This window comes from Miscanthus floridulus, unplaced genomic scaffold, assembly GCF_019320115.1.
Source record: "Miscanthus floridulus cultivar M001 unplaced genomic scaffold, ASM1932011v1 os_1411_1_2, whole genome shotgun sequence".
NCBI classification, from domain to species: Eukaryota; Viridiplantae; Streptophyta; class Magnoliopsida; order Poales; family Poaceae; genus Miscanthus; species Miscanthus floridulus.
In genome coordinates this window covers 14,980-30,516 of record NW_027097704.1, presented here as the reverse complement: position 1 = coordinate 30,516, position 15,537 = coordinate 14,980, and the positions used below count along the sequence as shown (strand labels likewise).

Sequence of the window (15,537 nt, the reverse complement as noted above, 5' to 3'; positions counted from 1 at the left end):
CGGCAATGGTTAGTTTCAAACGCTCGGGACACGTGGTGTTGTTGCAGCGATCGAACTCAGCGACCGGACATGTTCGGGGTCATCTCAAGCAGCGCGTCCGATCATCATGTGAAAGTTGGGGTGAGTTGGCCAACGGTTATTTGAGCATTGGGGGCTCTATAAATATGGTTTGGCTGGCTCTTGCTCACTCTCTTAGCTCTTTAACTCATTGATACACCTTATGAGCATATTCCAACACCTCCCACTCATCTAGCTCTTGATTTGTTCATCCAAGTTGTGATTGGGAGTGATCTTAGTGCATTTGCTTAGAGTTGGAGCATCTAGTGGCACTAGTGATTGTGTGAGTTGCGCGATTACTTGTTACTCTTGCTGGTTGCCACCACCTAGACAGTTTGGAGCAGTGGAGGAGCATTGGCAAGAGTTGGTGATTGTTCATGGCCATCTCCCAGTGATTTATGCGGGTTATTGACCTTCTCCCGGCGAAGAGCCAAATGTACTCTAGTAAATTGCTCGTATCATTGAGTTACCCTCACTTTGGGTAGGTTCTTGAGGTGCCCTAGTGAAGGGCTTGGCGTGGCATCAATTAGCTCGCGAACCACCAAGTGAACGGTTGACACAATGGGGACTAGCGTGTCGGTAAGCACGTGAACCTCGGAAGAAAAATTGTGTATTAATTGTCTCTTTGGAATTCTCCCGGTATTCACTTGGTATTCACTTATTGGTTGATCATCTCTTGCCACGTGCGGTATACCCCTCTCTACCTCTTGTATTTACATTTCTATAGATATCTTGTGTAGAGGTAGTTGAGTAGCTAGAGTAGCTTAGCCTAGTTGGTAAACTAGTTGTTTAGCTAGTTCACTAGTGTACCTAAGTAGAGATTTAGTCTTGTGTGTGCCTAATGATCATAGTAACTAGAATTATTGGAATAGGTGGCTTGCAACCCTTGTAGAGCTAGAGCAAAATTGCATTACGCCAGTTAGGTTACTAACCATTTGCTCTAGTGAATTTATAGAGAATTTTATAGGCTATTCAACCCCTCTAGCCATTTAGGACCTTCCAAGAGGGTTTATCCCCACTGACCCTGTTCGTCTCACAAGGGCTGATGGTCTAGTTTGTTGAAGACCTTCATATAGATAGGGTACAGTGTTCATTTATAGGTTGAGCATGGATTTTTTCGATAAGGAAAGCTTTATTAATTTCAAGATCATTATATCGAGATGATACAAAGACCTTGAAACGCTTTCGGCCTCTGTATAACAAACAAGATACACACCACATTACAAAAAATCTTTAAAAAATAGACACACTAATAACACTCAATCCGAAGGCTAGACTGCCACACATGTGTCCAGGTAAAAAACTCCTTCGCCACCCGCGCCAATTATTGAGATGCCACTACAACCAAATCTTGTGAATTTGGCTTAAGTAGGACAACCCATGTACGAAAAGCCAATATATAATCGAGTAGATAATCTATAGAGGAAAAGAAGTACGTTTCTTTTCAAAAACCAGGTCGTTTCTGCATAACCAAAGCGATCAACATATAGCTGTTACTCCTAACAAAACTAATGATTTAAATTCTTTATTAAGACCGCAGAGCCAAGACCCAGACACGCTTGATACACTATGCGGTTGAGACAAGCTAGAAGCCGCCTGAATAACAGACGAGACAGCTCGAGTAAAACGGCACCGAAAAACAGGTGCTTCATGCGTAGATATACATGATATCCTTTCCAGTGTTTTACAAAAGAACTTCTGATAATCATGCTCCAAGCTCAAGAGAGGGTGCAACATAACAAGCAATCGACACGTGTGGCTCACAACACACCGTCACGGAGCACAACTGAAGTACGGAGTAATATAAAGCAAACAGCTGACCAGTCAAACAGTCAACTCCTTTTGAGAGCACACAAAGACCAAAAAAATTCGCTAACAAGCATTATTTGAAAATGAAAAGCACCCTAATGACAAACCAACCCGAAGGGCACATTGCTATAAATGGCGCAAACCTTCCCACGGTGCTTGTTTGTGTGTGGATGTTGTAGTAGTAGTAGTGTGCACGCTGTCCACACGCAGAGCTCTGCACCAACCCCCCTGACGTCCAAAGCGTAACTCCATGGCCGCCTCCTCTCGAGTGATCCTACGCCTGCAGCGTCCTCTCTTCACCATCATCCTAGTTGCTCTCTCAGTGTCAGTGCTGCCGGCGGCGCTCGCAGTCGCCACTAGAGACGAGCAAGAGGGCGACCGGGTGGCGTTTCTCCCCGGGCAGCCGAGGAGCCCTCCGGTGTCGCAGTTCGCCGGGTACGTCACCGTGAACGAGCACAACGGGAGGGCGCTCTTCTACTGGTTCTTTGAGGCTCAGACGTCGCCGGCGCACAAGCCTCTCCTGCTCTGGCTCAATGGAGGTACTCGACTCGACCACTTGCTTGCTTCATTTATTCATACAAAAAATACTCCTATTTATTTATTCATGGTCATTTCTTATATACTTCACGAGTGCTCAAAACACTACCGGAATGCCCAAGTTTGCCGTGTGTCCACGGTACACGGCGAAACCTAAAAAACACTCGGCAAGGGCTTTGCCGAGTGTTACACTCGGCAAACGGCACTCGGCGTACACAGTGACAACAAAAGTTTATTTGCCGAGTATTTTTTATGGGGCACTCGGCAAAGACGTTGTCGAGTGCTGAAACTAACACTCGGCAAAAAAAAAGTAACGTGACGGCCCGGAGACGGTCACGGCGTGTTTGCCGAGTGTCTAACGGCCTCGGTACTCGGTAAACATGACCTTGTTTGCCGAGTGCCCCGGCTTTGACAGTCAGCAAATATGCCTGTCTTTGCCGAGTGTCCAGGCCCTAACACTCGACAGATATTTTTATGAAAATAAAAAAAGCCCGGCGCCCGCGTGCCTCGGCCGACCCGCGCCGCCCCGCCCACCACGGCCGCCGGAGTGCCACGCCGCCCGCGCTGCCCCGCCCGCCACGGCCGCCGAAGTGCCGCCCCGCCCCGCTTGTCGCCTGCGTGCCCCGGCCGACCCGCGCCGCCCCGCACCGCCACGGCCGCCGGAGTGCCGCGCCGCCTCGCCCGCCCTGGCCGCCGGAGTGCCGCGCCGCCCACCGCCCGCCACGGTCGCCGGAGTGCCGCGCCGCCCCGCGCCGTCGCTCGCATGCCCCGGCCGACCCGCGCGCGCCCACCCGCCACGGCCGCCGGAATGGATAAGGAGAGAGAGGGGGGAGAGGGAAGGGATAAGAGGGGACGGATCTAGGGCGAGGAGTTTGGGCCAATGGGAGAGCTCCATTTTGGAGACACGGATCGCTAATGTGGTTAGGGGGTTTGCCGAGTGTCCCAGGTCTGACACTCGGCAAACCGCAGATTTGCTGAGTGCCAGATAAGGGGCACTCGGCAAACCTATTTTTTTTTCTATTTTCCTTCTCCTTCTTTTCCATAACGTATGTTTTCTAAATTTGTTCCGATGTACTTTGAAAATACCTTGTCAAATTCACTCAACAATACATATTTGATTTTTCTAAGAATACTATTCCATTATTTTATGCAGTTACAGCTCAAATTTAATTTATATCAATTAAAATTCTATAATTGCACTTAATAAATTAAAATTATCAAAACGGATCAAAAAATTTACCAAAATTTCACATGTAACAATCTATGTTCTCTATTGCCTATACAAAAAGTTTTGAAGTCAAACCCCAATTCGACCGTCACTTTGACTTCAAATCTTACCGAATCCTTCTCAACACTACGATTCTTCTTCGGAGATGCTTCGGTTTGTAAGCATCGTACGTGAAAAATTGTGCAAAACCTTCTCAATTTTTTTACCACAGCCTCCATGTATGACATAATGAGATCTTGACAAATCTCATGATTTTCAGACTTTGTTTGCTTTTTTTTTAAGAATTTAAAGACCATTCGGCCACACGTTCGTGGTCGTGTTTCTTGAATAAGATGTTCGAAATTTCTTTTCATTTGCCGGGTAAGGCCTCACACTGGACTCAATAACATGAATATCATTTTTCTACTCATTTTATTCTATTATTTGAATCACTTGCTGTTCAAATTTGACTTATACCAAAAATTCCTTGAAATGCAATAAATTAATTAAATATAGCAAACAGATCTTAACATGGAGTACCACATGTTGTATGTGGAGAGTAGAAATATACCAAATCTTAACATATTGTACCACATGTTGTATGTGGAGAGTAGAAAAAGTTTCAAGGTCAGAAGAGAAAAAAAAACTTATTTATTTGTCAAGTACCAAAAAACACTCGGCAAACTCCTAACGGCCGGCACACTAACTGACGGATGTCCACGTGGCGGTTTATTGCCGAGTGTCTCTGTTTTGTCGAGTGTTTTTTCCTAGTTTGCCGAGTGTTTTTTTTTCAGCACTCGGCAAAGAGTTTATTTGCCGAGTGCCATTATTTTGCCGAGTGTATTTTTTGCGGCACTCGGCAAAGAGCTTGTTTGCCGAGTGCCCGATAGAATGCACTCGACAAATCTGTTGTTTCCGGTAGTGAAAAGTGATGTTAAGCACTTACTCCCTTTGTTAAAAAAATACAACTATGCCAGTTAAAGTGGTTGTTTTTAGTGAATGATAAACATTTATGGCTCCAAAACAATTTATTATCAAAAGTACATTTAGTTTACAAATATTAATATTTTTTATCCATAACTAGTAAAATTTTTGCTAGAACTGTATTCTTTCTTATGCGGAGAGGAGTACCTAGCATTGAGCGATTCTTCTTTGATTAATTACTTCATTCCTGCACGGTACTGGCAGGCACGAACAACCATTAACTATTGTCTACTATGTACGGTCGACGATAAAATGAATTTGCCTATATATAATTTATTTTCTCTAATTTGATCTTTTCCTACCTTACACTGACAGCGAACTCAATTTGCATCCTCTATCAGGCCCTGGTTGCTCGTCTGTAGGTTATGGAGCAGCTTCAGAACTGGGGCCTCTCTTGGTCAATGGCAACGGGACCGGCTTGGAGTTCAACAAATTTGCATGGACCAGAGGTTTGCTGCTCTCTTTCCTGCTCTGAATTTCTACTAGTCACAGTTTGGTAACGCTGCCAGGTTCTGGGCTCGCCGCGACACGTGGCATGTCGATCCCTCTCCACTTGTCTAGTTGATGATGTAACCTAGGCCCCCTCTCTCGCAATCCTGTGCGCTGTCACGTTTTTTTTCGTTACTCATTTTTAAAATTAGGCCTCTCTGCGGGTCTTAATCAAGCTCAGTGGGTGCTGTCCACCCTCCGTTGTTGCCTCAAAACAAAAAACAAAGTTTGATGATTTTACTTTTTGAGAACCAAAACTTCACCTATTTAGGTTCTATATCTTTCCTCTTTCGATGTATCTGATTTTATGATTTTCCTAAGGTTCATGTTTCTCTATTTATTTGATCAGCGGTTTATCTAAATAATTTTGTAAAACTTGGCTGTGTGCGGTTGTAGAGGCCAAAACTGTTCTGTTTTCAGAAAGAAAAAAAAAGAATTTGTCCATGTTACCATGTATCAGTAGATCATAACTCATCAGTTTTTTTATGCCCGAAGCCCCTCAAGAAATCTAGCGTACATGGAACATGTTGATGTTCACTTTTGTCCTTTGATTTATGTTTGATGTAAAAATAAGGTGATGCTCAGTATAGTTTCAAAAATTTCCTTTAACTCAATTTTGTTTTCCATGGTCTAAATTTGATCAGAGGCAAATTTGTTGTTCTTGGAGTCTCCTGTTGGAGTTGGCTTCTCATACTCAAATACCACCTCTGACCAAGACAACATAGACGATGGCTTTGTTGGTACTGAACTTCCTCTCATGATTCTTCTACTGAACTGAAAGTCAAGATTGAATTGGTTCCTAATAACCGAAAATTTATGAACAATCCAGCCGAGGACTCCTACTCCTTCTTAGTGAATTGGTTCAGAAGGTTTCCTCAGTACAAGAGCCATGACTTCTACATCTCAGGAGAGAGCTATGCAGGTAATTCAGTGGGCAGACAGCTCCCTTTCTCACAACAAACACATTGCAAGGTTGAATAAGCCCACAATGAAAGGGCACTGCCTTTCGTCTTTCTTTAATGATTAGTAAAGTTAGCACGCAGAACAGGAATAATTTTTTTTTGAACGAAGAACAGGAATAATTTTTTTTGAACGAAGAACAGGAATAATTCGTTCCTATGTTTCCACTTTACACTATTCTCTAGTCAAAAAAGGTTACACGCGTTCCTATTCTGTATAGTCTTTGGTCCATGACGTCACAAGGATACCACGCCACTACTGCTGCCTTTTGTTAGGTCCTGAAGCAACTCGACGGGAATTGTTCTGTTAAAAAATGCGTCAAGGCTTTGTAGATTGAACAGGTCCTTTTGGTTGTTATTGCAAAAAAAAAAAACATAAACGAAAATGAGACCTAACCTACCTAAGAGAAAGTGGATGATTTGTAAGAAAAAAGTCAGCACTCAAATTCAAGTCCCAACCCAACCAGTTGAGCTAGCTAGGCTCCTTTCTAAAAAAAAAAGGAACACTGATATTGAGAGTTAGAGTAGAAAAATGGCTGATCCAACAAAATTTAGAGTGGAAAGGTATCAAAATTTAAGTATGGTTGTTATCCTACTGGCCTCAGTCTGACACAACAAACACATGAGGATCTATATATGCGGCAAGAGACAACCAGTCAATGTTTAAAACACATGTGACACAATCTTTAATTTGTTCGGATTCTGATGAAGTCTAATGCGACAGGTCATTACGTTCCGCAGCTTGCTGAGATGGTGTATGAGCGCAACAAGCATCTTGAAGCAAATCAGCGTATCAATCTGAAAGGATTTATTGTAAGTACCAAAAACCATCTTATTTTAGTTTTTGAATTTCAGAATCCGGAATTAATTTGTAACTCGAGGAGTATATGGATCTATCTTTAATAGGTTGGCAATGCAGAGACTGATGCTTACTATGACTACAAAGGGCTACTTGAGTTTGCGTGGAGCCACTCGGTGATATCAGATCAACTTTACAAGCACGTAAAAAGCGTTTGCACCTTCAGGACTATCTTCCTTACTGGGGAATGCGCTCATGCAATGAGCCTTGTATACACTCAATATGATAAGATTGATATCTACAACGTATACGCACCCAAGTGCAATACTGATGAGTCAGCACTTTCATCCAGTTCTAAAAATACCGTAGAAAAGACAGCCAAGGTAATTGCACATTTCAGTAACTTCTGCTTGTACTGTAGAAATATTACAATAGAATGAAAATGAAGATAACTGGATATGTTTTTTCCATCAGAAGTTCAAAAGATTGAGGATGTTCTCAGGGTATGATCCATGTTACTCAACCCACATTGAAGATTACTTTAACAGAATTTATGTACAGAAATCACTTCACGCGAATGTCAGTGGATGGATCAAGGATAGAAGATGGAGTATCTGCAGGTGGTATATATGCGCATGAGCTTCCTTGTTATCCATCCCTAGTAGTAATTGGATACCAGACATAACTTATTTTCATAACATTGTTGCAGCGACTCAGTTTTTGACAACTATTATGACACCATATTTACTGTTCGTCCTATTTACTCAAAGCTTGTCAAGACTGGAATAAGAGTTTGGGTCTACAGGTTCGGCTCCTGCAGTTTACTTGTTTACTTCTGAATCAAAGCAACGGATCAACAGTTACACAAGAAATTGGAAAGAGGAGTAGATCTATATGATTTCCATTGCTTCTATATTTACAATGTTCCTATTATGTTTTAAGCAAATTTAGTTTCTTGTAATAACTCGGTCTGCCCTTAAATACCTTCAGTTGACTTACTGAATTCCTTAACTGCAAGAAATGCTTTCAGGACCTGTTCTTATGTTTCGCTTGATTTCTGATGCTGATCCATTTCTTTCAACTAATTATGGTTACCTGTTATTTAGCACTTATATTTTTTTTCTTTCTTCTGTTACAGTGGAGATATGGATGGCAGAGTTCCAGTTATTGGGTCACGGTACTGGGTAGAAGCGCTTGGCCTTCCTGTCAAGTCACAGTGGCAACCATGGTACCTGAACAATCAGGTTCGCTACCATACAGCATGCCATACAATTTCCTTAATCCACTATAAAGTGTTTACAAAATGAAAAATGAAAATTCAGCTTATGTGCAATGTTCGTTTGATGTTGAACACAATGCAGGTTGCTGGAAGGTTTGTTGAGTATGAAGGATTGACACTGTTGACTGTCAGAGGAGGCGGCCACGATGTGCCTCAAGACAAGCCTGCAGAGGCGCTTGTCTTAATCAGTTCCTTCCTTTCAGACAGAAAACTGCCAACGGAAAACAACTGATGGCTGCAGAATAATTTATGCTGCGACCGACATAACAGGTCATGCAGAGTATAGGATCATTGGTATATTTGCGGGCTGAAATTGCTGAATCAGAAAGGCTACATGCTTGTAGCTTTAAGAGATCTCGAAGCTACTAAAACTTTGAGAGTCCAGTGTGTTAGTTGTTAGTGAACATCCTGCTGATGTTGATTAACAGCTTCTCAGACCTTCATGCCTTATATAAGATAAAAACATTATTAGGTTTGGTTTATGCTTTTGTAACTTTTAATCAGGACCGTGGAATATGGATCCTTTGTGAGGAGACATTAAAAACACCACATACCCCTTGGGTTTGGGTGGCTTCCGTATATAGGCCCAAACAACTTGTGTTACAAGATATGTGCACAATACATTTACATATCTCTAATACCTGTCGAAACCGGAGAGTCACGGATGCAAAGACTGGACCTTCATGCACTGGCAGTACGTTGACAGAGAAATCTCCTTGCACAAGAGCCAGTGGAACTCGTGGTGCTAGAAGATGGCGCAAGGTTCCTTGTTGTCCTGGAAAAGGTTCATCTCGATATAGTTCCATGGTGAAATTGAGGATGTCGTCGGCAACACTACTACCGTATAGCTAGCCGCGCACACACATGTTTGTATGTAGCTAGATGATCTCGGTTGGACAAGCCGATGTACTGTCGATGTGGTCGGGAATCACGAACTTCATGCACATGGAGCGGACGAATTGCGCGCACAAGTTGGCCATCTTCAGTTTCATGGTGATCAGGATGTGGGTCTTGACGATGACAGTAGAGAGCGTGTGCATGTGGCGAGGGGCACTTGAGAATCGGGTGGGAGGACCTTGGCGAGGGTGGTCGACAAGGAGGAGAGGGTTGGCCCGAACGTAGCGAAGCTGGTATCCGACACTTTGAGATCGCACATATCATTTTATATATATAGGCCAGTGAGGAAGATGCCACACGGCATGGGCGAGTAGTTGATTTTGGTGTTTCATGAACAACATGACCATCTGGACTAGTGATGTTTGCTAGCTACTCCATCCGTTCCAAATTATAAGTTGCTTTGACTTTTTAGCTACATTCATTTTGCTATGTATCTAGATATAATAATATGTTTAGATGCGTAGCAAAATGGATGAAATAAAAAAGTCAAAGCGACTTATAATTTGGAACGGAGGGAGTAGTATATAAGGAAAATTTTAAATGAATGCAGAGTGGACTTGAACTTAGGCAACATAGACACACCTAAAGCAAGACGTTGGAGCAACTATAGAAGACCTACAAGTGATGCTACAAGTCCAAGCCACGAGATAGAAGAAGCTCGGACACGAGGACACGAAGAAACAGAGCCGAATGCATGCTCACTGCATGCACTGGATATGTAAGGTGTCAGCCACGGAGTGGCACCGGAGAGCTAGCGTGCAAGGTTTGGGAGACAGTTGCAATAGCAGCACCGGATATCTCCGGTGCACAGGACTGCGAGGCACTGGAGCTTAAGGTGCCATCCTGAGCGGTGACCAAGGCTGGCAGAATTCACCGGAACTCTCCGGTAATGGGCGCCGGAGTGCCCACCAGACCTTGGTCCAAAGAGTTTGCAGCACGGCATAGCGGCAAAATCAACGCACCGGAATTGTCCGGTGACCTCACCAGAAGAAGAACCAGAGAGATCATCCTCCAACGATCGGCAATGATCAAAATCCAATGGTTGTTTTACCAGGCAGCCCTGGAACCCTCCAGTGCCACCACCGGACCACTACAGTGCGTGTGCAGGAAGCTGCAGGCTTTGGCAATGCAAAGGCTAGTTTTGGATGTTGAAGCTATATATACCCCCAACCGATCATTTGAGGTATGCATGAGTTGAGGAACATATCAAGGGAGTCGAGGCTCCACCCTAGTGCTTTTGCCATCAATAGTGCTTAAGGAATTACTCGGTGATTAATATAGGTGCTTTGCGAAGTACTTAGGTTACTTAGACCACCGTTTATACGTTTGCTCTAGGTTTAGGCTTAGTGTTTAATGAGGTTTGCACACCTCTCACCACTCGGTGCTTGCGCGCACCATTATCGTACTTGAAGGGGCTTATAGTCTTGCGAGACCACACCAACTGTTGTAGTGTGGCACCACCGGTATACTGGAGGGAACGAGGCCTGCGGTGTTTCGACTAGAAGCTCGGTAGTGAAGATAGCGGTGAGTAATCTGGGTGTGGCCATCTCAAAGACCCACTTGCATGTAGGGAAGGCCCGTGGGCTATCCACGGAGTTAGTCAACTGGGAGCTTGACCCTTGCGAGGGACTTTAACAAGGACTAGGGGAAGCGTGAGCTTCTTGATATTTCAGTAAAAATATCAGAGTTGTCAACGGGAGTTTGCATCCCTATCTCAATTAAGTTTCCGCATTTATATTGTGTACTTAGTTTATGTGCTTTACTATTATAGTTTAGCTTGCTAGGTTAGTTGATAGAATTAGAACATAGGTTGCATAACTCTTTTGTAATAGAGATAGTAACACACTTAGCAAAACCTTAGTTGGCCCTTGCGAAGGGCTTTAACAAGGACTAGGGGGAGTGTGAGCTTCTCAATATTTTGGTAAAAATATTGGAGTTGTCGACGGGAGTTTGCATCCCTATCTCAATTAAGTTTCCGTATTTATATTGTGTACTTAGTTTATGTGCCTTACTATTATAGTTTAGCTTGTTAGGTTAGTTGATAGGATTGGAACCTAGGTTGCATAACTCTTTTGTAATAGAGATAGTAACACACTGTCACACCCGATTTTAAGGATAAAATGGGATGCAAAATTTTATGTGCGCCCAGAGATTAGTCACACACATAAGCTAACAAATTATAAATAGTATCATCACAAGTGTTTATTACATCACGAATAAGAAGACAGTCTTCACATAAGTGTAGCGAAAGTATAAGGAAAAGTCTCTTGTGGAAGCTCCATATCACAGGGACGTTGTAAGTGCAATCAAGCCCTATTGTGGGTTTTGGTATTGATGACCACCAAATTAGAGGACAAATAAGATTTATCGAGATGACAAGCAGGGCATCCAAGATTGAGGATGATATACAGGTTGTAGGTGTCCTAATTACAAAAGGTGGCCAGACCTAGCTCAAAGGAGGTTTAAATTCTTTTATGTGTTGAATTTGAGTTTCGGGAAAGCCGTACTATTAAGAGGGATTTTAGGACAATTGGTCAACTATTGAATCAGATGCTCAAATTCACAGATCTACATCCTCCCACCTAGTCAAAACAGCCAGCCAAATTTGATTTTCTATTACCTGTTTTGGCTAGGGCAGGCAGTGCCGCCCGGTTAAGAGCGACAGTGCCGCCCTTAACTGACCGTTGGGCTCGGGGGGTATTTATACTCTTCAGGCCTGGCCCACAATAGACATCTTCTCCACTGAGTCATTCAGCTCGAAAATAGACAAAACCAAAACTCACATCTCTCCTCCATTGTTGCTCCTCCATTCCTTAAGCTAATCCTTGATTACAACCATCAAAGCTTGAGAGAAAAGGCAGCAAAACTCGATTGGAGAGAAAATCCACTGATTTCAAAGTCTAAGAGCATTTGGTTCATGTTTGGCCGGTGGTTCTAGGGTTTGTTACTCTTGGAGCTTGCTCCTAGCCGGCTAGGCGTCGCCCTTGTGCTTGCCAACTTGTGTGGCAGCCTTGGGAGGTTTGTAACCTCATTCAAAAGCTAAGAAATCACCCCTCACTTCAAGAGTTCACTCTTTTGATTTGAGAACGAGGGTAAGGCAAGCCTTAGTGGCAAGCTCAAGCCTTTTTGTGGCTTCCTCAACAATGTGGGCTTAGGTAAACCTTAGTGGTGAGCTGAACCACAGGATAAATCTTGTGTCTCGAATGCTTCATCTTTACTATACTTGTAGTTCATCTTATTGCTAGCTGTTGCTAGGGTTTAGTTGTTCGATTCATTGTTGTGTGAAGTTTCTGTGGTATCCAGTCTTCGAACTAGATCTTGGCTTTATATTATAGGATTAAGCAACTAGTAGGGTTAGGTTTATATCTGTTAAATCTTAACTGTGTTAGATTATTTTTCGTAAAGCAGTAGTGCCGCCCTGTAAGACCGGCAGTGCCGCCCTCTGTTCTAACAGAGTTTTTAGTTGAATTTTTTATAGGCCTATTCACCCCCCTCCAGGCCTTCTTTATCTTCCTGTAGATCCTACAAGTGGTATCAGAGCGAGGTTGCTTCGTATACGCTTCACCGCGTGAAGTATGGAAGAAGGAGAAGGTTCGAAGAACGTTCGCAGTTGCGGACGCAAGTGGTGTGCACGTTGAGGATGTCAGGCAACAGCAGCAAGCTATCCATGTCCACAGCAAGTGATGCCACCATCAAAGAACCCAAGACCACCAATGCCGAAAGCAGAAAGGCAAGAAAAGAAAGAAAAGCGGCAAAGATTGCAACAAGAGAAGCTAGAGAAAAGAAGAAAGAAGAGCAGCGGCTCAAAGACAAGAAAAAGAGAAAAGAAGCTAGAAGAATCACAAGAGAGGCAATAGCTAAGAGAAGAACAGCAAGAGCTCAAGAGCAAGAGAAGAATGAGTATGATGCATCATCTAGTGAGCTCTCTAGTAGCTCGGGTGATGGAGATGAAGATGTGTCATACCATGCTTCAAAAGATGGCAAGGAGGTGAAGAGCAAGGACAAAAAGAAGGATAGCAAGGACAAGGGCAGCAACAATAACAAGAACAAATATGCTGCCGTATCCTTTAATTATTCTTATTTGTCTAACCATAATAAAAGGTCCTTTGTCAATGTACCCACGGGAAAGTTGCCTCATTTTGATGGGACAAACTTTGCCAAGTGGAAGCACTTGATGAGTGCCTATCTTGTAGGTCTTCACCCTGGTCTTTGAGAGATTGTGATGAATGGATTGCAGCCATCGGAAGATCCTAAAGCGCCAACAAATGAAGAGCTAGCTGCTGTCCATCTCAATGGCCAAGCCATAGGTATTCTTCTTAGTGCCTTGGATGGAAATGAGTACAACCGTGATGAATGTCAATGTTGCAAAATAGATTTGGGACACTTTGCATCTAGCACATGAAGGTGTAGATAAAGTGAGGAAAGCAAAGATTGATTTGTTGATGGCCTAAGCTAAATAGGTTCGTGATTGTTGATGGAGAGGGGCTACAAGAGATGTTTGATAGATTGATGACCACGGTGGGCAAAATTAGAGGCTATGGATGTGATGAGCTTGATGATCACAAAGTGGTGAAGGTTATGTTGGAAGCTTACTCACCAAGAAATGAGACCGTAGTTACCTTGATTAGAGATAAGAAGTTTGAGCACTTCACACCTAATGATGTGCTTGGAAGATTGTTGACATTTGACATGCAAAGAGAAGAGGCAAATGAGAGGAGAAGACTTGGTGAGTTGCAAGCCAAGCTAGAAGGCATGAAAATCAAGGAAGTAGCTCTCAAGACAAATAAATCAAGCAATCAAGGCACCTCCAACAAGGCAAAGGGCAGCAAGCAAGCATTAACAAGTCAACCCAAGGAAATCAAGTCAACTCCACAAAATGATGATCCAAGTTCATCCTCAAGTGAAGATGAAGATGATGGAGCTGATTATATGAAGATTGATGACATGGCCTTGTTCATGAAGAGCTATCACAAGGGGTTGAAAAAGAATGGGTATAAAATAGTGCAAAGAAGGTTCCCCAACAAGAAGAAGAGGACTTGCTACAATTGTGGCAGCACAGAGCACTTTATTGCTAAGTGTCCCTATGACAACAAAGAAAACAAATACAAGAGGGACAACAATAAAGGCAAGCATGAACACAAAAAGAGATATAAGCAAATGGGAGAGGCACACATTGGGCATGAGTGGGACTCAACTAAAGAGTCAAGTGAAGAGGATGTGAAGATTTCAACTATGGCCATTCAAAAGTCATCCTCTACATCAAGGCTCTTCAACAACATGTCTGATGATGATGACCACCGCTCCACTCACGTTTGTCTTATGGCAAAAGGTGAGAAGGTAAAGCAAAGAGCTAAATCTCCTCCACCTCCTAGTGACATCTCTAGTAGTGAACTTAGTGATTCTAGTGATGATGATACTAGTGATGTTGAGAAATATGCTAAATTGACTAAAAAGTTAGATTCTAAAACCAAGCTCTTCATCATGAATCTAATGGAGGAACTAGAAAGTGTCAAAGCCGAGCTAGCCGATAGAGATGATTATCTTGAGGAAACCGAAAAGATGTATATTGGCTGCAAGGAAGCTCTTGAGTTAGAGAGAAGTGAGGTGGACTCTTTGAACAAGGCCTTAGCCGAAGAACAAAGAGAACATGCTCTCACAAAGAAGATAAATATTGCACTCAATGACAAGTATTGTGTCTTAGTTGAAAAGCACAACAAACTTGAGACGCAATATAACCTTCTATGCGAGAGCACCCCACTTCTCTCCAACACAAATGACATTTATATTCCCTCCACTAGCCAAGGATGTGGAAAATGCTATAATCTTGACTTAAATGTTTATTCCACTAACCTTACAAACTTAGAGGTCATGAAAAAGGAGATTGCTAGGCTCAATGCTATGTTAGGAAAAAGGGGCATGGAAGATAAGAAACCTGCTGGTGGCAAAGGTGAAAAACCAAAGAGGCCACAATAAAAAGATGGAAGGAATCCACGCATCAAAGATGGGCTTGGGCACACTCATGGAGGTAAAACCAATGGAAGAAATGTAATAAATGGATATGAGTGCGTTCAGTTCGTGAGCAAAGGACAGGAAGGTACAGATAGGTCTGCACAGAAGGTGGCACAAGGCCAGCACAGAGTAGCATCGTGGCCTATGGCCGGCAGTGCCGCTGTAAAGGGCGATAGTGCCGCCCCCCCCCCCCCACAGAAAAAGGAAGACCACCTCCTACTCCTCTGCTCATGTCAAGCCCAAGAAGAAGGTGTCACTTCCAGAGCAGGTTGTTCAGAAACCAAAGAAATCTATCTGGGTCACTCAAAATAGATATGCTTATCAACCAAAGACAAAAACACCTCCTCAATGTTTGGATTCTAACTTTGTTTTGCAGCACAACAGCAAGGGGGAGGTGTTTGCCAAGTTTGTTGGAAATGGTTGAAATGTTTATCATAATACTTTTATTTGGGTTCCTAAAGTTCTTGTGACTAACATACAAGGCCCCAAGAATATTTGGGGACCTAAGACT

General features: G+C 43.1%; 2 protein-coding genes across 2 annotated transcripts; both read left to right on the top strand.

Moving 5' to 3' along the window:
- The first annotated feature begins 2,116 nt into the window (after nucleotides 1-2,116).
- LOC136534016 (serine carboxypeptidase-like 26) lies at nucleotides 2,117-8,540 on the top strand. The gene is made up of 10 exons (XM_066526516.1): nucleotides 2,117-2,405; nucleotides 4,936-5,043; nucleotides 5,728-5,823; nucleotides 5,913-6,005; nucleotides 6,767-6,855; nucleotides 6,949-7,224; nucleotides 7,316-7,461; nucleotides 7,551-7,646; nucleotides 7,980-8,085; nucleotides 8,203-8,540. Exons 1-10 carry the CDS (start codon nucleotides 2,117-2,119, stop codon nucleotides 8,350-8,352), a joined length of 1,449 nt encoding a protein of 482 aa, XP_066382613.1. The 3' UTR covers nucleotides 8,353-8,540.
- Nucleotides 8,541-12,657: 4,117 nt separating this feature from the next.
- On the top strand, nucleotides 12,658-13,230 carry LOC136534015 (uncharacterized). Its single transcript, XM_066526515.1, has one exon. It carries the CDS (start codon nucleotides 12,658-12,660, stop codon nucleotides 13,228-13,230), a length of 573 nt encoding a protein of 190 aa, XP_066382612.1.
- Nucleotides 13,231-15,537: the final 2,307 nt, after the last annotated feature.

Excerpts from the sequence above, each read along its gene's own strand:
- LOC136534016 (XM_066526516.1), top strand. The coding sequence starts at position 2,117 with ATGGCCGCCTCCTCTCGAGTGATCCTACGCCTGCAGCGTCCTCTCTTC. Across the intron at positions 2,406-4,935 it reads CCTGCTCTGGCTCAATGGAG|GCCCTGGTTGCTCGTCTGTA; the intron begins GTACTCGACTCG and ends ATCCTCTATCAG. Across the intron at positions 7,647-7,979 it reads ATAAGAGTTTGGGTCTACAG|TGGAGATATGGATGGCAGAG; the intron begins GTTCGGCTCCTG and ends CTTCTGTTACAG.
- LOC136534015 (XM_066526515.1), top strand. The coding sequence starts at position 12,658 with ATGTCAGGCAACAGCAGCAAGCTATCCATGTCCACAGCAAGTGATGCC.